The sequence below is a fragment of the Vulpes vulpes genome, chromosome 6, assembly GCF_048418805.1.
Source record: "Vulpes vulpes isolate BD-2025 chromosome 6, VulVul3, whole genome shotgun sequence".
NCBI lineage: Eukaryota > Metazoa > Chordata > Mammalia > Carnivora > Canidae > Vulpes > Vulpes vulpes.
The window spans coordinates 16076635-16104317 of NC_132785.1; the positions used below are offsets into that span (position 1 = coordinate 16076635).

The window sequence follows — 27683 nt, forward strand, 5'->3', positions numbered from 1 at the left end:
CTGTAATATTGTAATGGTGATGCATAAGTCACTTACAATGCTAGTTTTAAAAGGTTAATAAACCTATGAACTATAATTTGTTACTGATAGACAATACTAAAAGTAATGCAAATTGTAACACAACCTAAAAAGTAAAAGAAATTGTCAGCATAAACCAGGTTATTTTAACTCTAAGATCTTAATACAAGCCTCATGGTAACCACCAGGGGAAATCTTTTGGTTAGTATAAGGTATAAGGTATCATAACATACTGCCACAAAAAGTCAATCACAAATGACCACCACCACCCCACAATGAAGGAACAAAAGAATAGTAAATCTTTATTATTAAATATAAATAAATAAAATTATCTTAAAAGATACAAAATGCCTGAATGGATTTTAAGAAGATCCAATGATAAGCTACCTACAAGAGAAACACTTTAGCTGTAGGGGTATATGTAGGCTAAGAGTAAAGGAATGGAAAAATCTATTCCAAACAAACCAAAAGATAAGTAACCAAAAGATATCACTTTTGGGGCCCCTGAATGGCTTAGGTAAACATCAGCCTTCAGCTCAGGTCACGACCCCAGAGTCTTGGGATGGCGCCCCACATCAGAGCTCCCTACTCAGCAGGGAATCTGCTTCTCCCTCTCCCTCCACCAGCTTGTTCTCTGTCTTTCATTATCACCCTCAAATAGATAATAAAATCTTAAAAATAAGAAAGAAATCACTTCTATCAGGAAAAACAGACCAGCTAAAAATGGTCACAAAAGATGAAAATATGTAATGATACAGTCAATTCATTCAGAAGCTAAAAAACAAATCTAAATATTTATGCACCCAATATCTGAGAACTTAAAAATATCCAGTAGATATTACAGAACTGAGGAGAAATTAACCACAATACGATTACCCCACACTCTTATCCAGACAGAATCAGTCAGGAAAGACCAAATTTAAACAGTACTATAGAATGGATATATACAAAGCCTACCATTTATTAGCAGCAAAATACTAATTCTTCTCAAACACACATGGAACATTTTCAGGATTTAGCATGTTAGGCCACAAAACAAGCCTCAAAAAAAAAAAAAAAATTCAACAAGATAAAATTCCAAGTATCTTTTTTGATCATGATGGTGAGATACTAGAAGACAGTAACAAGAGGAAAGCTGGAAAATTCAAACATGTGGAAATTTAACAATACCATCTTGCACAATCAATGGGACAAAGAAGAAATGAAAAGGGAAAAATAAAAATACCTGAAGACAAATGAGAACAGAATCACAACATACCAATACCAGTAGGATACAGTAAAAGCAGTGCTATGAGGCAAGTTTAATGCAGGCATTTACTGCTATAAACTGTAACAAGCAATATCCCAAATTAGGGCACCTGGGTGGCTCAACTCATTGAGCAGCTGACTCTTGGTTTCAGCTCAGGTCAAGATCTAAAGGTACTGCATCCAGGTCCAAGCTCAGCTGGGTGTCAGCTTGAGGATTCATTCTCTTCTGCTCTATCCCTCCCCCAACTCTCATGTGTGTGTGCACACACATGCATGCTCTTGCTCTAAATAAATAAATCCTTAAAAGAAAAGAAATATCCCCAATTAATAAGCTAGCTTTATAGCTCAAGGAACTGAAGAAAAAATACTAAGCCCAAAATTAAAGAAATAATAAAGATTAGAAGAAAAACAGAGAATGTTTTTTAAATGGCAGAGGGGGGGTGGTTATCATGAAACCAAGAAGTGGGTTCGAAAGGAAAAAAATGTTCAATTCTTAGGTAAAGAGAGAACCCCCAGAATCAGAAATGAAGGAGGAAACATTACAAATGCTACCACTGATATACAAAGCGTCATAAGAGACTACTGCAAACAATTGTATACACACCAACAAATTGGACAACCTAGAAGCTATGGATAAATTACCAGAAACACACAACTTGCCAAAACTGAATCACAAAGAACACACCAATAGAGCACTGAAATTTAATCAGTAATCAAAAATCACCCAAAAGCCAAGACCAATTTCACTGGGTAGCCAAACACTTAAGAATTAATATCAATTTTCCTCAAACTCTTCCAAAAGAATGAAGAGGAGAGAACATTCCCAAACTGTACCAAGCTATCATTACCCTGATGCCAAAACCAGACAAGGATACAAGAGTACTATAGGCTACTATGACCAATGAAATTAGATGTAGAAATTCAACAAAATACTAGCAAATCAAATTAAGTAGTACATTAAAAGTGATCATACACCATGAATAAGTGGGATTCATTTGACAAAATTCCACATCCAGTTATGATAAAAATTCAGTAAACTGGGAAGAGAGGGAGCATACATACCTCAACATAATAAAGGCTACATGATAAGCCCACAGTTCACCTGTCCTCAATTGGTTACTGACTGAAAGTTTTTCCTCCAAGATCAGTAACAAGACAAGGGTGCTTACTCTCACCACTCCTAAGCAACCCAATACTAGAAGTCTAGCCAGAGCAGAGGCAAGAAATAAAAGGCATCCAGATTGGAAAGGAAGAAGTAATACTGTCACTATTTATAGAGGATATTATATATAGAAAACCCTGAAGGCTTCATCAAAAAACTGAGAATAGATGAATTCAGTAAAGTTGCAGATATATATATATATATATATATATATAAACAAAAATCAGTTGCATTTCTGTACACTAACAATGAACTATCTGAAAAAGAAATTAATCTCATTTACAATAGAATGGGAAGTCAATAAAACAGGAATAAATTTAGTCAGGGAGATAAAAGATCTGTACACTGAAAAGTCTAAAGCCATTGATGAAAAAAATGAGGACACAAATAAATGGAAAATATTCTATGCTCATAGGTAAGAATTAGTATTGTTAAAATATTCATCCTACCTAGAGCCATCTATAAAGTCGATGCAATCCCTATCAAGATTCCAACCACATTTTTATAGAAACAAAAACAATCTTACGACTCGTATGGAACCAGAGAATACCAGGAATAACCAAAGCAATCTTGAAAAATAAAGGTGGAAGCATCATACTTCTTGATTTCAAACTACATTACAAAACTACAGTAATCAAAATACTATATTGGCATAAAAACAGATACTTAGATCAATGGAAAAGAATCAAGAGCTCAGGAAGAAACCCACACATATATGGTCAATTACTATCTGACAAGAAAGCCAAGAATACTCAATGCAAAAGATGGTCTCTTCAGTAAACAGTGTTGTGAAAACTGGATAATCACAAGCAAAAAACAAAACAAAACAAAACACATGCAATTGCACCCTTGCCTTACACCACTCAAAAAATTAATTCAAAATGGATTAAAGACTTAAAATTAAGACCTAAAACTATAAAATTCCGAGAAGAAAATACAGGAGGGAAGCTCACAGACATTGTCTTGAGCAATGTTTTTTGAACAGGACAAAAAAATCATAAGCAATAAAAATAACATGTAGGCTTTCATCAAATTTGCACAGAAGCAGCCATCAATAAAATGAAAAGGCAACCTACAGAATGGTAGAAAACTGCAAACCACACATCTGATAAAAGAGTAATATACAAAACATACAAGGAACTCATACAACTCAAAGCAGAGAAGGAAATCTTATTAAAAAGTGAGAACAGAATAAACCTCTATTCCAAAGAGGATAAACAAGTGACCAACAGTTTCATGAAAAGGCATTCAACATCACTAATGAGCAGGAAAATCCAAATCAAAAACCACAAGAGGATATCACTTCATAGCTATTAAAATATTGGTTAGCAAAAAGCTATCCAGTGCTAGCAAGAAAGGAGAAAAGGGAACCCTTGTGCACCATTGGTGGGAATGTAAATTGTTACAACCACTGTGGAAAATAATATGGAAATTTATCAAAAAAAATTAAAACCAGAACTACTGTCTGATTTTAGCGATCCCACTTCTGGGTACACATCCAAAGGAAATGAAAACTACTCTCTGGAAGAGATACTTGTATCCCCATGTTCACAGTATTATTTATGATAATAAGAAATGCCAAAAACCTAAGTGTTCAGATAAATGGATAAAGAAACTAGCGTATGTGTACATACACACACATACACACACACACACACAGAGAATATTACTCAGCCATAAGAAAGGAAATCCTGCCATTTGCAAAAGTGTGGATAAATCCTGAGGGCACTATGCTAGGTGAAATAAATCAAAGAAATACTACATAGTATTTTATATGCAATCTAAAAATAACAAACTCCCAAAAACAGTAGATTAGTGGTTGTCAGGAGCTGCCAAATGGAGGAAATGGATGAAGGTGGTCAAAGAGTACAAATTTGCAGTTCTAAGACAAGTAAATTCTCAGGATCTAATGTACAGCTTGGTCAATCTAATTAATTCTGTATTGCATACTTGAAAATTGCTAAGAGTAAATCTTAAAAGTTCTTTTTAAAATATATATATTTGAGAGAGTAGGGGTAGGAGCAAAGGGGAAGAAATCCTCAAGCCAGCATCCTGCCAAGTACAGAGCCGGATGGGGGCTTGATCCCAGGACCCTGAGATCATGACGTGAGTCGAAATCAAGACGGACACTCAACTGACTGAGCCACCCAGGACCCCTAAATCTTAAAAATTCTAACCATGAGATTGAGGGTAGGGAATAGTAAGTATGTGAGGTGACAGGGGTGTTAAGTACCCTTACTGTGATAATCATTTAGAAATATATACACTCCAATCACTATGTAGTACACCTGAAACTAATGTAATACCGTGTGGCAACTATACCTCAATAAAACAAAATAAATATCTGGGCCATTATCAAACATTAAAAAATACATATATCCTTCTATCAAATCACACTGTATACCTTAAGCTTACACAATGTCAACTATAGCTCAATAAAGCTGGGAAAATATCAAAAGAAAAAGGTTAAGATCAGTTTCTGGTTTGTTGAGGTTTAGCATCTTTCAGAGAGCTTGATTATAGCTGCTCTCCTGAAGACACAGCTAAGCATCAAAATATTGGGGATATTCTAACATGGAAGAGCTCCCATGCCCAATGAGAAATCTGTAAGGAACCAAAGTGGATAAAGAAAAGGCCAGAGGACAAGAGGCAACACTCTGAAGGAAGTGAAAATCAGAAGAGGAAATCTAGAAAGGAAACTGGTAAAGACTGGTCAGAGAAGAGGAAAATCTGAAGAAAAGGAATGCCATGGTAACTAAAGGAAAGAGAAATGCAGACGAGAGGGAATGGTCAGCAGGGTTACATGTAAGATCTAATGATTAGAAAGCCACTTACAGTTAGAAGGGTAAACATCTGGAGTAGCAAGAAGGAACCAGAGTAGTTTAGACTTCAGAGAGGACAGATTCTGAAGAGAATGAGAAAGGACAGGAACAAGGGGCAAAGGATACACTAGCTTCCCATGGATGGTGGGTGCATCCCAGAGAAGCAGCAGCCCTGGGCCATCTAAGAGATCCTGCATCCAGAAGGCAACACCAGCAAAGGAATGGGCTCATGGAAGACCAGGGCAGAGGACCAAAGGAGATGTCACCAGTGACAAGGGAATTATAGGCAAGACTGGGGAGCAGAGGACACAAAATGGCACAGGAGAAAAGAACTGGCATTTGTGATCTCCTATACCTGTAATAGGCAAAATGGTCCCCCAAAGACATCCATGCCCTAATCTCTGGTGCTATAAATAAGTTCTATTACATGGCAAAAGGGGACTTTGCAGATGTATTACGTTGGGCTGTCTGGGTAAGCCTAATCTAATACATAAACCCTTAAAAGCAGAGAACTTTCTAAAAGATGGAGACAAGAGATGCCACAGGAGAAGGCATATAGATTCTAAGCAGGAGACAGATTTGAGGTAACTGAGAGGTAGGGGCCCACACAAAGGATAGGAAGGAGGCCTCTGGAAGCTAAGGCAGCCTACGATGACAACAGGGATCTCAGTCCTACAGCAGCGAGGAACTAGATTAAGTCCATCATTGAACTTGGAAGAGGTTCTTCCCAAAGCATGTGTTAAGAGCCCAACCATCAGACACTGATTTTAGACTTGTGAAACCAGAGAAACCAGGGGGAGCCAGAACCTGGACTTTGACTTGCAAAACTAGGAGGCAGTATTTTGACACTTAAAGCCACCAAATCAGCTGTAATTTGTTACAGCGACAACAAAAACACCACCCCAGGGCATCCCTACCCTGGGCCAGAAGCATATTCTTATTCCTCCTCTCCTTGCCTCCCATCTAGTCCTGGAGCAGACAGATGCAGTCTAGAGAGCAGAGCAAAGTAAGGTAGACAAACAGAGGAGGCCAAACTCACTACCCAACAAGTGTCCCTACTAGAGACTTGAAGTGGAGCCAGCTTGTAAGGGGGAAAGGGAGAAGCTTTTTTTTTGGGGGGGGGGGGGGGAATCAAAATTATTTTTATTGATCTTTCTGTTTAATCTCAAAGCCTGGGACCTGCCTGGGATTTCGCCTAGAGGCAGGTAAGAATAAGCCAAGGGGGCTGATATAAAGAGGCAACAGCTACAGTAAATAAATCACTTTCAACTTGTACCTACCACATTCAACTCGTTCAAGCATCAGTTAACATAGACCTACAGTAAATTCAATAGTAAATGCTGGAACTTGAATTCCAGAAATCAAATGTGTATATACAAGATGTTCCCACAGCTATTTCACAAAGCTAGATAAATAGAGAAACCAAGAGGAGCTTTCGGGTAATAATTTCACTTTTACCAAAACACAAATGGGAGAAAGAGCCCTTAAGTAGTCTAAATGTTGGGACGCCTGGTTGGCTCAGCCATTGAGCAACTGCTTTCGGCTCAGGGTGTGATCCCAGGGACCAGGATCAAGTCCTTCATCGGGCTCTCTGTGAGGAACCTGCTTCTCCCTCTGCCTATTTCTCTGCCTCTCTGTCCCTCATGAATAAATAAAATCTTAAAAAAAAAAAAAAAAAAAAGTCTAAGTGTTGGTCACTGCTTAAAAAACAAAACCCAACCCAAACCTTACCCAAAAACCCACTGAAACTATTACTCAGAGACCAAGTAAATCCAGCTCCAAAATAAAAATGAAGAGATCACAAATATTCAAGTATTACTCTGTACCTCTCATTAAGTAATCAAGTCAGCACACTGAAGACTTAAAAAAAGTTCGTAAAAAGTTTTTACTTTATCTAAAAATTACTTCAATACCTTTGGTAAAGTTAAATAAGGCTTTAAAAATTGCACAATGTCCGGCAGCCCAGGTGGCTCAGCGGTTTAGCTCCACCTTCAGCCCAGAGCGTGATCCTGGAGATCTGGGATCAAGTCCCCATGTCAGGCTCCCTGCATGGAACCTGCTTCTCTCTCTCTCTCTCTCTCTCTCTCTATCTCTCTCTCTCTCTCTGTCTCTCATGAATAAATAAAATCTTAAAAAAAAAATTGCACAATGTCAAAACTAAAAATTTAGATGCAAATTTTAAATGGTAAGAAACCCCTGTAGGTGCAAATGCCAAGACATTAAAACTGCAATTCAATGGGACTTCTTCAAAAGAATAAAAGTACTATGAACAAGTGCATCTGGGTGGCACAGTCCATTATGCATCCTACTCTTTTTTTTTTTTTTTTTTTTTTTTCATCCTACTCTTGAATTTGGCTGAGGTCATGATCTCACGGTGGTGGGATGGAGCCCCGCATCACTGGGCTTTGTGCTCAACAGGGATTCTGCTCAAGATTCTCTCCCTCTTCCTCTGCCCCTTCCTCCACTCTCTTTCATTCCATCAATAAATAAAAAAATTTTTAAAGTACTACCTATATCCAGCATTCTCTACAGACTTAGGAACAGCTTTAAATTTGTCAAAAATGCAATACCCTGAAAAGCCTGAGAAATATCATTTACCTACATTAGTGAAAGGAAAAGACCCTTCTCACAGCCTCAGAACCATCAGCAGATCTTCTACTATAATATATTGTCATGCGGTCAATCAGAAAAGGGAAGAGAAGAACCTATTCCTCATTAAAAAAAAAAAAAAACAAACAAACAAAAAAACAAAAACAAGACCTTAGTTCTCACAAACTTACTTATTAGCAAACTGGCCAGCCCTGACCCATCAATGATTTCATCTTACTTCTGCTGAGTAAAATGAGTTTGATTCCAAACGATTTTCTGCCAACAGGGATATCTGTTTAAGATTTAACAGGCGATCGGGCCCAGTTATTAAATATGTATTGTGTAAACACTTCAAAGATGCCAATATCCCTCTGCCCTACACATAACTACAAAAGGTTCAGAGTCTTACTCTTCTCCTAAGAGCAACTGAAAAATACCTCAAATAATCACAGTCGGTACAGAATACCGTGAACTATATTCAGTAGTCAAGGTAGTTGTACTTTTAATGGCTTGTGGTGCTAAGATGTGGCCTTGTGAAGATCTAACATCAATAGCCTACTCACTCTGCATACTCAGATGGTACCAGCAATTATGATCAAAAAGGAAAACTTAAAATAGTCACAAGGGAATGAAAAAAAAGTATCCTTCTAGAATCTCCTAGGTAATTTAATTGAGTGGTTCCACATATGGTACATGAAATGAGGGTGTAGCTAAGGGCACTTTATCATCTTGAGTCCTCCAAGGTGGTATTGAAGAGAACTACCAAGATATAACCCTCATTAACAGTGGCAAAAGCTAGCAAAATATAAACCAAAAGAAAACAAAAGTGCCCACTTTGGCAGCTCATATGCTAAAATTGCGGGGGCGGGGGAGGTTGTTCAAGTCTGAAATAATATCAACCCACAGGGACAAAAGAGTTAAAAAGAATTATACATGTGTAGTTAATGAAACCTAAATGTAGTTAATCGAGCACCTTTATCAAGGGGATGCCTGGGTGGCTCAGTGGTTGAGCACCACATGTCTCAGAGCATGATCCCAAGTCCAGTGATCAGGCCCCACATCAGGCTCCCCGCAGGAAGCCTGCTTCTCCCTCTGCCTATGTCTCTGCCTCTGTGTGTCTCTCATGAATAAATAAATAAAATCTTTAAAAAAAAAAAAAAAAAAGAACTAACATAACAGGTAAGAATATCCCAAGCCTAGGTTTCAGGTAAAACAATACTAATGAAACCTATTGCTCAGTGATGAAAAGTTAGGAATCACTAACACTAATTAATCCTATAGAGATACAAATTAGGCATGCTCTCTATGGCCTTCTAAAGCTCCATTTAGAACACCGGACACAAGTATTTGATGAACAGAAAATAAGCCATTATAAAGGTAAATATTTTGGTGATTCCAGCTGAATAATAGTCTCAAATTTCAAACACATCTTACACTCTAAATAAGTGAATTTTCCTAAAAACTCATTAGGCTGTCAAAACCAGCAGATGAAATAAAAGAGATAAAATAAATTCTGAGTTGAAATATTATACAACTCTTCAGAATGGCATACAAAATCCTCTCCTAATTGGCCCCAAATTATCATTCCAGTCTCATTTTTCAAACCTGTCACAGGTTCTCCCCATGAGCTATTTGCACCTAGCTCTGTCTTGGCTCACTGTCATCTCCCCTTCTAAGAGAGAATGCCCTTTTCCTCTGCTTATTCCAACCCTGTAAGACAATGCCTGCCTCTAAGTCCATCTTCTCTCTGAAATTTCCCTAAGCTACTATAATAACCTTTCAATTTTGGCTTCCCCTGAAGCTAATGAGGTATCTCACAACTTAATTTCTTCCTACTCTGAATTTATAAAGAACTTAACCATTAATTACCACCCTCCGGCACTTCTTATTTAATTTTTCAAACATTTGTTTTGACTCCTAGGAGATAAGCAGCTTGAGGGTAAGAACTATATAGGTAACCATTTAGATGCAATTAGCTTTCATTTTGTGACAAATGATTTTGAACATACTTAACATAGTGGGTTGTGGATCAAATAAGGTTAGCCATGAGCAGAGTCAGAATCTCCATTTTTTTTTTTGGATCCAACTGAAGGCAACTTCTAACAACACTGTGTGGCTCCACCAGAAAAGGCACACCCCAAATGACTAAGTTCTAGTCTCCTCAGATTTAAATGTTCTAGGACCACATGAACCTGGTTATCCTGAGAACTAAGAGAGGCATCAAACAAGAAAAAAAGATCAACAAATTCAGCACACATAACATACACAGCACCATGATCATCATTCTAAAATGCAAATGAACCCCAACAGAGCACTTAGGTAATCTTTAAGATTCAAAATGTATCATTTGAATGAATCACTGAACTCCACCTCTGAAACTAATAATAATTATATGTTAATTAATTGAATTTAAATTTTTAAAAATTAAAAATTAAAAGCTGGGTAAGTATCAGGTACTATGCCAAGTGCTGCTTTCCACAGCTAAATGTTAATCCCCACAGGCAACATTTAAAAGAGCCATTATCAATCTTCCACTAGATAAAGTATAAGTGAAAAATGGGAGCTAAGAGGCTTGCTCAAGCTAATGACAGAAGAAAACTTCAAAGTCTGGTCTTCAACTCTAAAATCTGCACTCTTTGAACATGTCATGAAATGAGAAACAACCAGAAGTCATTGCCGAACGTAACTCCTATGCCATGTAAGTTTGGGGAAGTTATCTTTCTCATCACAAGGTCCCTGTTACTTTGGGGCTTGGTTCCTTTCGTGATTAGGATATAGAAAATCCCATGGAGGGATGCCTGGGTGGCTCAGTGGTTGAGCGTCCGCCTTTGACTCAGGTCATGATTCCAGAGTCCTGGGATGGAGTCTGGCAATGCACTCCCTGCATGAAGCCTGCTTCTCCCTCTGCCTGTGTCTCTGCTCTTCTTTCTCTGTGTTTCTCAGGAATAAATAAATAAAATCTTTAAAAAAATAAGAGAGAAGAAAATCCTATGGAGACATGGAACAATAGCTTAGTTTTAACTTACAGGGGATCTGGCCTGATCCTAAGTGGATAATCTTTGCTGCATGTATTTCTTGTTCATGTGTCCCAAGAGAGATCAGCTTCCTAAGAGAGAGGACTCAGAGGCGGTAGTATTCCTGGGTCCAGCTTGTACAGAACTACTTCTGAACTAGGCACTTTACTCTGATTATCATTTGTGGCTGGGGGACTGGTTAGCAGTTCTACTTCTAAAAACATAATGGAATTTTTTTCATTTATGCAGTTTTGCTACAACGGCAGTCATGTTACAATATATAAATGTATCAAATTAACAAGTTGTACAGCTTATATTTATACACTATATGTCCAATATAGCCAATAAACAACTTATCATTTGATACTTGAGAGGGGTTTTTTATGTACTCTATATATTAAACATATACACAAAACAAACGAAACTAGCATGCAAACTTTCCTCTGGTTCTTATTTTTGTAATCCTAAAGCTCTGTACACCTAAAGTGCTATCTTCAATGACAAAAGAAATCACCCTATGGAACACAAGTCTTAAATGTTTACTGTTCCATTAACATGATTAGAAGCTAAGGTTTTTACATCAACCACTTTATGAAAAATGTCAGAATTCTTACCATCATCTTTTCGAAAAGTTCTAAGACTTCATTCTCTGACAGTGACTTTGGAATGTTTTCCATCACCTCTGAAGAGCAATCATTGCTTGCAAATGCAGTCTTCAGGTTAGAAAGTGGAGGTCTCTCTTTCTTGCTCCCTGGAATTCTTATGCTGGCAAATTTATCCAGCTACAAAGATAAAGTAGCACATATGTTAATATCTCCTTCAACAACATTTATCTAATTGCCAAAATAAAAAACCCACAGGGTCAATCACATTATCACTATGATTTCATCAGAAGCCATATAGCTCTAGAATCTCTAAAATTGTTAAAAACAAAATGTTTTCGGTAACCATCCTGTCTAAAGGCAGAAGAGAAAATCAGACAACCTCCAAAAGATTCCTTCTAATCTTAAATTACAGAATTAAGATTCTAATGGCAGGCGACCTTTGCTTTACAGATTAGCAAACTAAGCAGTTTTATAAAAGGTAACTGGGCTAATTTAGTAGTTGGCAATCAAACTAATATTTAGTGTCTTAGCTCCCAGCCCTCTTGTCCAGTGCCCTTTTCATAATGCATACTATGAACCGTGATTTAGGAATTCTAAGAGTTGAATTCTACTTATACCTCCAGAACTTGTAGATCTGATAAATACCACATTTCTCTTCATTCAGGCTGGTCTGTATTTGAATTTCATGAGCAACTATAGAGTAAGATGGCTAAAGCCTCAGAATATAAAGCCACGGTTTTTGCTATAATGGGATTTCTTCTATTAAATGAAATAGTTCACTGATATTTCAAAGTGCACAGATATTAGTTTATAAAGCTAATTGTTTATTCATTGAAAATTACTTGATTTCATAAATTGTATTCCTCACATAAAACCCAGACTCAAAGTTACAAGTGGTAACAACCAAAAAGGCAAAAAAAATGCCTTAAAGTACTTAATAGGAGTATACTCAAAAATCACTCTGAATTGTTCAGTGTAACTATACATTATTTTTGCCATAATGTATATATCAATTTGTGCTATTCGTGGTAGCTACTAGCCACATGTGGTTATTTAAATGTAAATTAAAAGTCCAGTTCTTTGGACTGGCAGTTGCACTAGCCACATGTCAAGTCCTCAAGAGCCACATGTCAAAGCACATATAAACCATTCCCATCATCACAAAAAATTCAATCAGATAGTGCTAGTATAGCCCATTACAGAAATGTGATATAAAACACTGAATTTAAAAGGACAAGTCTTCACAGTATTATTTCACTGAAGAAACAAGATTTAAGTAAGATGCAAAGATAAACACTATCTTTCAAAACAGATCTTTAAGTTCACGGTTAAGATAAAGCCTAGGAAAAATGCCACATAAGACACGCACACATGGTCCATCAAACAGGATGTAATCCTTAAAAGTACTAAGAACAGGACAGCTTCCAGTAGGATTTAAAAAGTAACAAAATACCACCACTGCTCTCATCCTCATAACAAAAACAAGCCAGAAAACCTCCAGAGTTAGTTTCTGTTGTCTTCAACCCATCGGGGCTGAGGACTCACCAGAACTCCTGGAAAGACTACCAAGAAATGACAAGGGGCTTTTGATCCTGACAAACAGTTATAGACCAGTAAGTTAAACAAGGATAAAGAAAAACCAGCCAGATTTTTAATGAACTATTGACAGCATGGATTCTGGCAGGAGACTAGAATTCCAGGGAGCCCCAGGTATGAAGCAAGTCTACACCCACCTACCCAGGCTTCCCCTCAGGCCTTTACCCAGTGTATGAGCTAGAAGCGGGAGGGAGGGCAAGATGCCTCAAGGCATGAAGTGTCCCAGGAGGCCTCTCCCCAGGCAAAGAGCCTTGTCTTCCCAAACATTCTCAATTAGGCAAAAGACAGGAGAGCAGCCTCAAAGACAGATTCTGGACCTTCAGAGAATAAATGACGACTGCCACCTGAAGAGGGGGTAGATACCAGGTCAGAGAGATCTCCTGAAGAAACAGAGCTGCAAGTAGAATGGAAAACAAAGAGAACTCTACATTAACCCTGGAAAGGGCATCAGAACTTTAAAGCAGAAAGAGTTATCCCGGTCTTGAAAACGAATAGTTCAGTTGGAAAGCCAAAAGCAGAATGCCTGAATCTCATTAGTGCTAAGAAACCCTGAAGCCCCAGAGGACACTAATCAAATTAAAACAGCACCTTTGCCAAACCCAGTTCAACTAGACATGACACCAACTAGGCCCCCAAGTCCAGCAGCCTGAAAAAAAGGCACACCCTTTCTTAGAAGTGTTAATTTCCCCAGTATTTAAATAAAATGTCCACCATATAATCAGATACTGCTAGATTCACAAAGGACCAAGGAAATGTCACACACAGACAAAAAGCAACAGAACTAGAGATGGCTGGATGATGGACTTACTAGTCAGACCATTTCAAGGGATATTTATAAAAACGCTGAAGAACATAAAGAAGAGTGGACACAATGTAAGATGGGCAATTTCAGCAACAGAGTCATGGAGATTATTTTTAAAGACAGATTAAAATTTAAAATGTATCAACAAATGAAGAATCCATTAGGTGTACTCCAGAATAACCTGAACACTGCTGAGAAAAGAACTGGTGAACCTAAACCTAGATTGAAAAAATCATGCAGATTGAAACACCAAGAAAAAAAACACCAGAGAAACCAAGAGCTGTGATACAAAATGAAGCACTGTAACATAAGTATAATTGAGGACCAGAAAAAGCAAATGATACCGAAGATCTATTTCAGGAGGTAAGGACTGAAATAATTGATTTTTCAGAAATCAATTCTTGGATACAAGAAGCGCAGCCAACTATTAAGAATACCAAAACAAACAAGCCCTCACCCAGGTGCCGCATAGTCAAGCTGCTAAAAATTAAAAGGGCAAACCACAAAAGCACAGCCAGAGATATGAAGACCCATTACATACAAGATAAATATGACACAAATAAGTAATTTCTCACCAGAAACTACAGCAGAAGACAATAGAAAGGCATCTTTAAAGTCCTGGAAGAAAACTACTGTCATGTGGGATTCTATATCCAGTAAAAATGCCTTTCAAAAATAAAAGCAGAATGATACACTTTTAGACAGCCAAACCTGAAAGAATTGATCTCCAGCAGACCTGTACTACAAAACGTGTCAAGAAAGTTTTTCAGGCTGGGGGAAAAAAAAAATGGTATCAGGTTCCCAGATCTACCAAATGAAGAACCGAGATGTTACTCTATCAGATATTTATAATACCAAAAAAAAAAAAAAAAAAAAGCTATATTCAATTTAAGTCAAATAACAATCAAGTGGCAGAGACAAGCATATAAAGAGGCAAATCTATATAGATATAAAAAAAAAAAACGCAGCAAGAGGTACACACGATGAATTATAGGGGGCCAGGGGAGGGCATCCAACTCATCTACATATTTCTTTACTTTGAAAATAACCAGCCAGAAACATAAAATTGTCTCCACATGATTAGAGGTCCAAAAATTAGTGTCCCTATGTACCTTTGTACCCCAATTCTTGATATTAGTTTTAAAAAATGAGGAGACACCAAAAAAATTAAGAAGTGGGACTGGTTCCTCCACCTGTCTTCTGAATCACTACTTCATTGTTGTAACTTCTGTACAGAAAATATCAATTCCTGAGTGTTAAACCTATGCTGACTCCACACACCACATACACACACACACACACACACACACACACACAAAAGTAACTTAATTAATATGTTAAACTCATAATGAAGTGAAATTAAGCAAACATCATTAATGCAACATCAATATTATAAATGTAAACATGTCAATGAATGGAAATAGTAAGCTTAAGCAATTCACAAGCTAATTTGTGAATATATAACCTAATAGTTCCATCAGTGATAGTTCAAAAAATTTTAATTTTCTTCACAAACCAAAACTTTCTAAATAAGATTCTCTCAAAGTCATTGAGCCTCTTCTGTGTTTTACACACTGTGTTAAGAGCTTGAAAGGCAGCATCAGGCTGGATGCGTCTGTTTAATTCTTAAAATAAGAAAACTGCCTGTCTAAATAATAAAGGACGAGCTCCAACACACTTTTATATGTAATAATTTCATAGTATTTAACTTCTAAAACTGCATAAATGAAAAAAATTCCATTATGTTTTTAGAAGTAGAACTGCTTTTGTATCAATAAACAGTATCATAATTTGTACAATAACAGCAATAAAACAGAATTAGTACACCTCCCCCATAGGCTTAGCACCTAAACTCTGGGGGAAAGTTGGATTTTATTCAAGTGGAAAACAATTTCACACATTACCACTAGGATAGCTAAAGGCAAGGTAGGAAAAATTAGCACAAAGAGCCATAGGAAGAAAATACATATGATCCTCCCATGCTACAACAGTAAATTGAATTTGTTGAAGACCTCAGGCTTGAAGTAAAAGCATTCCCAGTGATCCTCTACTGAGCACTACAGGTAGATTCCACATAACCTGGGCATGACCGACAAGTTAGGTGCAAAATGAACTTTACTATCACATCATTTTAAATGTTCTAAAGTTTTGGGAGTTTTGGGGTGAGGGTTGTTTTTGTTTCAAGGGAGGATGCTGTGACTCCACCTAGAAATTGGGGGGGGGCGAGGTGAGTAACACCCCCAATTTATCTTTCATCAAATTGCTCATACAATTTGCTCGAGGCAAGATACAATGGAACCTAAGAGTAAAAGTTTTAAAAGCTTTTGTCCATAAATACACAATAGAAATGCCCATTATGCTGACTAGAAGTTGGTTGTGCTGTATGTGGCAATTTGGGAACATGTTTTGCAATTTGTGCGCTGGCATAGCTGCTTTTCCTTTTACGTGAATGCTCTTGAAGTTGAGCTAGGAACACAACCTAAGGAGGTAAACTCCACCAATGCCTTGTCTTTGTTGAAGAATTGGTTAAACACACAGAAGACTGAGAGAATTCTATTTTAATGCTATTTGGAGGTGGTACACCACACTTAATTAATATGGCTTCAGCTGTGTCTGGGGTGTACCGAATTTTATAAATTAATATCACTTATCTTCACAGGAAGTTAAATGAGCACCCTACTGAGTATTATCTCACACTGATAATCAGTAATTACAGTTTAAATAAAATTAATTAAACCAAAAACAGGCTCTAAAAAAAACTATCTGAATTTTAAACTATAGTATAACACTGTAATAGTGACAAAGTTCTATTACAGTGGTTTAAATACTAACAGCAGTGATATTTTTTTAATTTAAACAAAAGGAAGATACTGTAATTATTAGCCATTTTTAATTTGAAAAGCCTGAAAAAGTATCCTAAATGTACTTCCTTAGAACCTTTAAGGGAGTACCTATTTTCATGCAATCCAAGAGAATTAAGCAAATAAAAGTCCACTGTAATTTTAAGTCAATTCTATGTGAATGCATACCTGAAATCTGGAAAAAGGTTACTTAAAATTATCTACCAATTTTCACACAATCTTGTACTCTATTTAAGAAGAAGATGGGGTGCCTGGGTGGCTCAGTCAGTTAGGCATCCAACTCTTGATTTCAGCTCAGACCATGATTTCAGGGTAGGGGGCAGTAAGACTGAGCTCCACATCCTAGTTCTGGGCTCTGTGCTCAGTAGGGAGTCTGCTTATCTCCTAGCTCTCTCTCCCCCTCACTTTCCCTCTGCCCCTCCCCCTGCTCTCTAATAAATAAATATTTTTTAAAAGGGGGGGGCAGAAGAAAAAAAAAACCTAACAGCCAAAATCACTTGGCTTTTAATTAACTTTATTACTAAATAAGCAACTTGCTGATTAAAAAACTGGCTCCATAGTTTGACTTCTGAATCCTGCCCAGCCACCTGCTTGTAGTATCACCTTAACAAAGCTATTTAAACTTTCCATGATAAGACCTATCACGGTGAGTTGTTAATAGGAAATGAAACTGCTTCTTACCTTTCAGCTTTAGGTTAAATGGCCTGAAATGCCTTTGGTGACCATTCTACACATCACATGGATCCTCACACTCCCCATTATCACCGTACAGAGCTTATTCCCCTTTTATGTTCTTCCATTTGTAAGACTTATGAAGACATGGAATTTCTTCATTTATTTTGAAAAGGCTGATGGTCTCTTTCCCACTAAAATATAAGTGCCACGCTCGACAAACCATCAACTGTCTGAGTCACTGTAGTAGCCAGTATCTAACATGGTCCCAGATAATCCTGTCTTGTATAACCAGTAGGATACTGTGGAAATTATGGAGTGCTGGTTCCCAAGACTAGATCATAAAAGACACTACAGCTTTTATCTTACTCCCTCTTGGATCACTCATTCTAGGTATGACAGCTGCCACACCAGAAAGACACTCAAGGCTCAGGGGAGGTCCACACGGCAAAGAACTAAGCTACAGAAACTAAAAGAGGCAGAGAAGCCTCTTGCCAACAGTCATGTGAGTGCTATCTTGGAAGCCCAATGGAGCCTTCAGATGACTTATTACATAGCAACAGAGGACTAATAGCTCCTCAGAGAGTACTACTTTTAAAAGCTCTAGCCAACATCTTCACTACAACCTCATGAGATCCCAAGCCAACACCACATAGCTAAGCAACTATCAAATTCCTGCCTCCAGAAAAAAGTGCAAGATGTTAAACGTTTGCTGTTTTAAGTCATAAGTTTGGGGATAATTTGTTAACATAGCAACAGGTAACTGTTACAGTCACTGAGGAATCTAGCAGAGAGCTAGCAATCAACACGTGAAGGTACAAGGGAATGAGCAATTACTGGAGAAAATATAAAAGATACTGTACTGTCCCTGAAGAGGCTTACCACTTGAAAGAAAAATAAGAGAAGCTACTATAAATAAAGGCAAAATACATAGATGCCCCCCAAGAAAAATCATAAGCCAAGTAAATTAGCAACAGATAGGAACGAGTGTTTCATTCTGGGATGAGGAAACCTCAAAAGATGCTTGAAAAGAGGATACATCAGGGAACCTGGTGAGGCTGACGGGAGAATTATAGGACACGGCACACACTGACAGCCCAATAGTATACCTGCCTGTTCCATGGACTTTACTAAAATGCTGGTGACATCAGTCTTACTAAGAAAGAACATGGTAAGAAGTTGGCCATTTGGGACATCTGGGTGGCTCAGCAGTTGAACATCTGTCTGCCTTTGGCTCAGGGCATGATCCTAGAGTTCCAGAATCGAGTTCCACATCGGGCTCCCTGCATGGAGCCTGCTTCTTCCTCTGCCTGTGTCTCTGCTTCTCTCTATTCCTCATGAATAAATAAATAAAAATATTTTAAAAAAAGAAATTACCCATTCATTATTGCAGGTGTGAAGAGCTAATCATCCAAGTCAAGGCCACAATCCTATCATTCATTAACAATTCCCATCAAACCACCCATTATTGCACTCCAACTTTCATAGCCCTAAGTGTTAGAAATGGCCATTCCTAGCCTTAAATTTTTAAGGTTTTAGCGAAATTTTAAGACCTTCTTTAGCCAGAGGCTTTGAAAAGAAAGTTTACCATCACCCTCCAAAACTGTACCTACCTACAGTAGTGTATTCACATTTAAATTTCATAGGGTAGCTTATTAAATGAGAAGTGTACTTAGCAGGTTATTAAAATTCCTTGAAAATATATTACAATACGTAGTATGTAATATACTAAAGCCAAGTGTTGCAAACCAGCCCGTGAAGATGCCCACATAGGAAAGAACTGAGGCCCCCACCAATGATCAGTGCCAACTTCCCAGTCAGAAGTGAACACCCTATCAATGGATCCTCTAGCCCCAAAGCCTTCACATGACTGCAGCCTGAGCCAATGTTGTGCTTATAATCCCATGACAGACCTCAAACCAGAGCTATTCCACTAAGCTGCTTCCAAATCTTAAACCCAAGAAACTGTAATGTTATATATTATTGTTTTAACGCATCGAGCTTTAGAATAAGGATTTAACAGAAGACTAATAAAGAGCTCCTCTTAGAATAGTTTTAAATGCCTAAAATAGATATAATTACCAAAAAAATGGTGTTAAGAAAATATTTTAAATATTTTTTTTCTTTATTTATGATAGTCACACACACAGAGAGAGAGAGAGAGAGAGAGAGGCAGAGACACAGGCAGAGGGAGAAGCAGGCTCCATGCACCAGGAGCCCGACGTGGGATTCAATCCCGGGTCTCCAGGATCGCGCCCTGGGCCAAAGGCAGGCGCCAAACCACTGCGCCACCCAGGGATCCCCAGAAAATATTTTAAAATCATATAGCAGTAGGTCTTCATGAATGCATTATATAACGTGAAGTAATAGTAAGTCTAATTGCAACATATTGTTGAACACAAACTACCTTTTGAAGTATCTTCAATAACCTCACAGAACATACCAGTTTTCTGTGGTCATCAAGTCACAGGTCAAATTCTGTGTATATGTGTGTTTGGAATTTTTTTGTTTTCACCTATTTCATAATTTTAAAAACCTAAGTTTTACATAAAGGTTAATGAAAATATTTAATCTTTTTTCCATTCAAGTTCAAGGATACCATGAATTTTACTACAGACCCTCTGGTGGTCCATGGCCTGCAGTTTAAGAACCCCTGGTAGGTACAGAATAACAGAAATAGCGGTGGAAAGGAAAACAACTCAAGTTCTAATGTCTTTCATGCATTAGTGGCAGAAATTACAAGACCTAAAGTTTAGACCACCAGGAGAACTGCACCAGAAATACTCAAAAAGAGCTGGAAGCTTTTGAAGGAAGAAGCCAACAGGAATATAAAGCCTTCAAAGAACATCTAGGTTTCAATTAGAGCAAGAAGGAAAACAAACATTCAAAGACAGGCTTTGACTGCCAAAGGGCAAAGTAGGAGGGCTTGAGAAGTCCAGAGGAGTTGGGAAAGGATTTCAGAGAAAAAGAATAAATGGACCTGGATAGGGAAAGAAACATCTAGGTGCTGATATGGATTGATTAGGACTTCTGATGTTGACTTAGATCAATAGAAGTCTTGTGAATTGTAGTAGCTAATGAAAACTAAGAAGGAAACAAATGAAACCATATAGACAAGCTCTTCTTAAATCATCTCCTCTCTGCCAGACTGCCACTGTCCTACTTCAGGACACTTGGACAACAGCCACAGCCTCCTGGCTTGCCTCTAGCTGTGCTCTGCCCCTTTACCCCCAACCACTCTCAGAGCTATTCTCTATACTGAACAACATTTTGATGTTACTGAAATGCAAATCCAATCCTGCCCCCTCGCTCCTATGCTTAAAACCTTTCAATCTTTGCATCCCCATTACTCTGGGGACATTCCAATCTTACTGTGGCTCAAAAAGGTCCAGCCTGATCTGAACCTCCAGACAATCTCTTCACCACTCCACACTTCTTACACTGTAGGATCCAGATTTAATGAAAAAGCCACAGTCTCTTTAAATGTGCATGTTGTGCCTCAAACCTATCCACAACCACAACTCCTATCCCATCCCCTTAATCTAGCTCATTTCAACTCAATCTTCAGCTCTCAATTTGAACTACATCTTAGGTAAGAGCCTCCCTGATTCAAGACTAGGCAAGATGCCAACAAGTCTGGTGCTTGCCGCTACGTAGTACGAACAGTATTCTGAAACTACCTCTATCATATGTTTACCCAACCAGGGTATAAGTCCTTGAGAAGAGGAGTTATTATTTTATTCACTACTGGACCTACTGCTGGAACTGTTCAAGGCATATAGTGGGTGTTCTATTAATTTTAAGTGAATAATCTATTTTATCTATCGTCCATGTCTGGGATACAAATCATTGCTTCTTGCTTTGCTAATTCCTTCCCAACAATATTAGGAAGAATTCCAGATGTTATGCCTTTTATACATTCATTAAGAATAACTTAGACTCTCCCCAACACTGATTCTTTGAATATTAGTCTCCTAGACTGAAAACAACCATTAGTTCTGTAACACAACACCAGGGGGGAAGAAAAATACCTACTCAATGGAAAAGAATCATTTAAAAAGTATATTCAAAACAACCCCAAAGTTATGCCTATTCACATCTTTAAGTACAATTCTAATTTCTTATATGCAAATATTAATACTACATACATGAAAGGAAATACAAATTAGTTTTATAGATAAATATTACACTTTTTTTTAGAAGAGGAGTAATACCCATAAACAAAGGTCCCCTGAAAACATCAACAGTTGCTTTCTACTTGCCAACCTGACACTTGCATTAGAAATCCATTTGGCTGGTATCCAGGAAGTAAACTTAGAGTAAAAAATTACTACAACTCCTGCCAGCTTCTATTCCAATCTGTCCTTCAGAAGTAGCTGAAAAGTCACCTTCTCTACCAAGTCTTCTCCCACCATTAAAATTGACCTTCCCACTTCCAATGAACACTATCTACAGTGTGATGGGCCTAGGATGGTATTAGTATATACCTACCTATACAACTGGAAACTGTATACATATCTGCTTCCCCACTGTTCCAAGTGGCAAAGACAGTCATATTTATCTTTGTATTCCTATAACAGTACTAACCACTCAAATGCTTAATGAATGAAGGATAAAAGGATGAATAAACAAGTCTGTACACCCTACATTTTAGTGTATTCAACTCTGAGAGCTCTTGATCTTATTCCCAAGTTTCTACTGATTTGAGTAGGAGCTCTCTAAAATATCCCATAAATATTTAAAGATTCTAAGACAGTACTTAAGTGTTACTACTGAAAACCTAAGTACAGGAAGCTCTAATTAACTCATATTAATGGGCTCAGAAAAGCCCACCTGACTTAGTGAATAATTTAAGCTTATAGAACTTGTTTTGATGTATTTTGCCACATACATTTGGTAGTCCCAGTCCATGATGGTTTATCTACTTTACACAGAAGTGTTTCTTTTGAATATATCATTTCAAAGAAAAACTGGAAAATATCTCACTTTTTGATTATTCGTGGTTTTTAAACTTACCAAGGAAAACAGAAGTTCATAAAAATGCAAAAGAACTTTTAGTACAGAAAATTTTATATTCTATTAGGCCAAGAATAATTTAAGTAATTCTTCTAAGTTAAGCCCTTTTTTCTTTTTTAAAGCTAATGATTTATGTTCTATTAACTGTAATTGAGGCACATAGATAAAATGATTCTTTTCTTTCATAAGTACCATGTCCAATTTAGCATATATCCCAGAAGGGATGGCACATCTAGGTAGCTCCAGGAATAGCCTGCAGGTAGATAAAACCCAGTTCTTTAAGCATATTCATCTAGGGGAACTCCTCTCTGTGTGGACCAGTCTCACAAAAAAACATTCAGGAATGTTCTGGAGTAGTCTGGTAGCAGTTACATTGAACTAGTCACAAGGCCCACAGAGAACAATGAAAGCTTCCCAAAGCACTCATTAGAACCCACATGTAGGTAGTATCTCCAATGGCTCTTGGACCTCATTCCTGTAGGGGACATTTGAGGGGAATCAGGAAAGCTCTACTTATATCTGGGAACAGACTGCTGCTGCTTGATCTGTGAAGTGGTTTCAATAGAGTTTTCCCATGTCCTTCACAATTAAAGAAAAAAAAAAATACTCCTATCCTTAACCTGTTGCCATACCTCAGTCAATTGCATCACTATTCCTTCAGGATAAAGGTTTCTCAAAAACAGTTTTGTTTACTAGAAATACTAAAAAAATAAGTAATAATTTCCAATCATAGAAAACATCTTAGAATAGGTCTTTATAGGAATGCCTGGGTGACTCAGCAGTTGAGCATCATGTCTCAAGGCATGATCCTGGGTTCAGATAAGATCCCACGTCAGGCTCCCCGCAGGAAGCCCGCTTCTTCCTCTACCTAAGTCTCTGCCTCTCTCTATCGCTCATGAATAAATAAATAAACTCTTTTCAAAAAAAGAAAAATAGGTCTTTATAATTCTCCGAATTAAGATCAGTAGCTAGGATACAATTTTTCCTAGTCAATTTAAAGGTCAGCAGTCTCATATAGACAGCTTCAGGAGGAAAAGCAGAAAACAAAATATACTTAGAGATTTCACACTGGTACTCTCAGCGGAGAAAGAGATAGTACTTAAATAGCAATATAACTCTCTTAGTAAAGACCATGTTCTCTGGAATGAGTCATAGTTTTTTTTCTCATACCCCTCTGACATTAAGTTATTGAATCTCTCTTGCCTCAGTTTCTCCATCTTTCAAAATGGGAATAATATTCACAACAAGCTTCTAAGTGAGCATTAAGTATTTATAAAGCTAACATTTAGAACCCTACTCAGCACACAGCTAACAATTACAGAATCTTTATTGTATGTGGACTAAGAAACGCCTATCAAGTTAGAGAGGCAGGGTCCTACCTTGAAGGCCTTATTATATGCCAATGTTAAAGAGCTCAGGCTTAACTTATAGATAACAGGTGCGCCTAAGTAGTTTCAAATGAGGTAAAATATGGTCAGATATATAATTTAGATAGGTCACCCTGCTGTGCAAGAAGTTGGCTTTTTAGGGAGCAACAGAAATTTGCTTGAGAATCCTGATAAGAGATAGGAAGCCTTGCGCTCTGATAGAAGGAACTGAGGAAAGGAAATAGATTCAAGAAATAATCGTCAAGAAGCTATCTTCTATAAGAATATAGGAACAGAAACAAGCTTAAGAGGAAAGTGAAAGCTTTAATGTGGAGCAAGTAGAGTTTCAAGTAGAGATGAGACACCCAAAGGAAGGTAGGCCAATGCAGTAATAGGTCTCAACTTAAAGAAAAGGTCATAGACAAAGATATGGACTAAGGTAATCACCCCAGTACAGCACTATATACAGCACTGGCTGCAGGAAAGAAACCTGATAAGTAATAGTTTAAGATAGGCAAAGGAAAACCATACAAAATAGAAAAGGAAAGGTCATAGGGATACAAAAATCAATAAAATTTGTGTCCCACGAGCTGAGAAGTATTTGTTCAAAGAGGATGGCAGTAACTGTATATCAAGTATAGCCAATAAATCTAGTAAATTTCCAACGACTACAACTTAATGAATATTACTGGGGATAAAAATAGTCATTTCATAATGATGAAAGATTTAGTACAATCCCAAGTATATATGCACTTAATTGCAGAGCTTTAAAATATACAGAGCAAAACTGATAGAACTAAGAGAAATAAAAATCCAGTTATAGTTGGGAAACTTCCCACTTCTCTCTCAATAATTGTTACAGCAAGCAGACAGAAAAATCCAGAATACAATATGTGAATAACACTGTCAACCAGTATGATTTATAGATCAATTCTAATACAAGCAGAATGCACACATGACATTCACAAAAACAGACCACAGTCTACAACAGAGAGCAAGACTGAGAAAACTGAAAACAACTGAAGTCATGTATGGTCCCTGGCCAAAAGAGAATCAAGTACGAGATCAGGAAAAACCCCAAATTTTTAACAGTTAAACACAGACCTAAATAACCAATGGGTGAAAGAAGAAATCAACAGGAAATTAGAAAATATTTTGAATAGTTAGAAAATGATACAGCTAAAGGAGCTCTCAGAGGAAGATTTATAATGTAATTTTTTTATATTAGAAAACAAAAGGCTCAAATCAATTATGTAAGTTTCTACCTTAAGAAATCATAAAAAGATTAAGACAAAAGGAAAGATAAAAACAAAATTATCAAGAAATTAATGAAACCTAAAGCTGGTTCTCTGAAAAGATCAATAAAATTGACAAACCTCTACCCAGACTGATGGGGGAGGGAGGGAGTGGAATTCAAGTATTTATCAGGGTTAGAAAGGGAGAAATATAGGTCCTTTATTTAAAAAAAAAAAAATAAGGAAACACCACAAACTCCTTATTCTAGAATATAGATACAAAAAAATTCCTTAAAAGCCCAAGGCTCACTCAGGAATAATCTGAATGGCCCTCTATCTTGTGATAGACAGGACAAGACAGGAATGGCAAATAAGCATAATAAAAGATGCTCAACATAATTTGTCAGTAGGGGAAACAATCTGTCAGTTTCTTATAAAGTTAATCATAGTTACCAGATGATTCCCCTTCCAGAATGAAAACAGGTCCACAAGAACTGTACCCAAATGTTCACAAATTTACTCAATCCCCCCAAAATAGAAACCCAAACTATTGAATATATAATATTCAATATATAATATGTAGTATTAGCAAATAATGGAATACTACTCAGGAATAAAAAGAACAAATTTCTGATATACCCAAAGCACTAGAGGGGTCTCAAAAGCATTATGCTACAGACACAAAGGCAACATACTAACTGATTCCATTTACTGGAAATCCTAGAAACTGAATTATATATTTCAGAAAGCTGATTCATGATTCCCAAGAGCCAGGATAGGGGGTAAAACTTGACTGCAAGGGCTCAGGGGGAATCTTTTAGGGTGATGGAAAGAAAGCTTTTATGTCATGATCATCACGTATACATGATTGTATATTTGTCAAAATTCATCATTTTACATTCATAAAACTGGTGCATTGTATATAAATCTTTCCTCAAAAAAAAAAAAATGCATGTTATGACCCTAACTATACCACTACTACTGTGAATGCATAGTTCACCAAGCATCTCAGCAGTATTTATCCCTTAAAAATCTCCATAACCAGATATATCAAGGCTCAACAGCTAAATCTGAGTTACGTAAAGTCACACTGCTAGGAAGTAGCAGAGCTGCCACCCAAACCCAGATACCCACTTTCAACTATGTGTCATAAAGTGAAGAGCAGACACTTTACGGAGAGACCCGAGGACTTCCTCTGGTTGCTATATAGGCCAATGTCTGTTTTCAAGCTATAGGTGTGAACCACGTGTGGGACAAGAAATCGATATAGTGGATTGGATCTGCAAGCCCCCCACTCCTTTTTTAAAATGGAAGGCAGAGGACTAAAAAGCAATAGAAAAGAGTGGAAAAGATCAGAGTTCATTATGCTTAGAAACATTAAATAATCGTTCATAAAATTGTTTCAGCTGAGGGAGAATTTATATGCGTATGTGTGCCGGGCTACAAAATGAAGGGTACTTCTTACTGTGGGTCCCAGCCAGGAAAGTTTGAAAATCACTGCTTCAGGCCAAACCAGAGATTACAACAGTTAATTGTAAAAACTGGCTGCAGGAGGGATAAAAGAAGAGAATCAGCAGGAGCACCACACTTTAGACAGATGGTTGTGAGGGATGATAAGCAAGTCAAAAATGACTTCTAGACCACAAAACACTCTGTGGACACACTGATGGAGAATTCAGCATCATGTTGTTCACGTTCAATTTCCTCCAGTTTACCTTTTCAAACTGGCCTCCCTTCACTGCCCTGGTCTCAATCTTTTTGTCTCCACAAGGAAAGCACTCCTTTCAACCCAGGTATAGACAATGGATGGTTGTAAACTAAATGACGTTTCACCTTGGACTGTACTTTATACATCATGGTGTCTCAGATATTTGTAGAATAAACACTGTTTCAAGTATATAAATTCTGCCTAGGGATCTCAACACTACAGCAATACTTCCTGCAACCAGTGTCCTATGAAATTCTGATAACTCAAGAAATAACCTTGAAATGTGAAGTATTTTTGTAGGTCTTCACCAAAGCAACTTAAAGAGATGGGTGTTTAACATTAATGCTTCCCAGAATGTTTTGACTAAATGTTTCTAACATACTATTATACAAACCTGTGACTAAAGCTGACACCATTCTTATGCACCTTCTCTCAAGTTCTGTCCGAAGCATGCTATTCTCACATGAAGACGTTCTAAATTAAGTACACATGCAACACATATGTTGTGGGCATGGCCACCTTTAGTTAGAAAATATTGCTAGCACACATCAAAGCATCCATGGCAAATGCTTCCCTAGGCTCTCGCTCACCAGAAACAGTTTACACAGCACCCAAGATATCCAGCTGTCTTTCCCTCCCTCCCTCCTGGAATTCTGCACAGGTCTGTGATAGACCGTGTAAGTCTCAACTGCAAATGCATCACATCACTCCACTGCCTAAGCATTGGGAAATATTTTATAAAGGGGTTAAAAAGGGACAGAAATGAATGCGGCCATCCAACACACTTCAGCTTAAATGAAACTCACAAAAACTCCATGAGCAAAGTAGAGAAGGTATGTATAATTAGTCCCACTTTACAAGTGAACAAATTAATTGATTTGCCAAAGTCAAAGAGCTAAGAAGAGGTGAAGTTCTGTCTTTCAACAAGTCTTCTGATTCCTAATCCAATGCTCATTCCACACTGCATC

General features: G+C 37.5%; 1 protein-coding gene across 1 annotated transcript in view; it reads right to left on the minus strand.

The window, feature by feature from the left end:
- Positions 1-27683, minus strand: part of DIAPH3 (diaphanous related formin 3) — a 490845-nt gene that overhangs the window by 432596 nt on the left and 30566 nt on the right. Inside the window, exon 3 of the mRNA XM_026009631.2 lies at positions 11468-11635. Within this exon, the coding sequence (XP_025865416.2) occupies positions 11468-11635 (168 nt within the window). The remainder of the gene's footprint in view (positions 1-11467; positions 11636-27683) is intronic.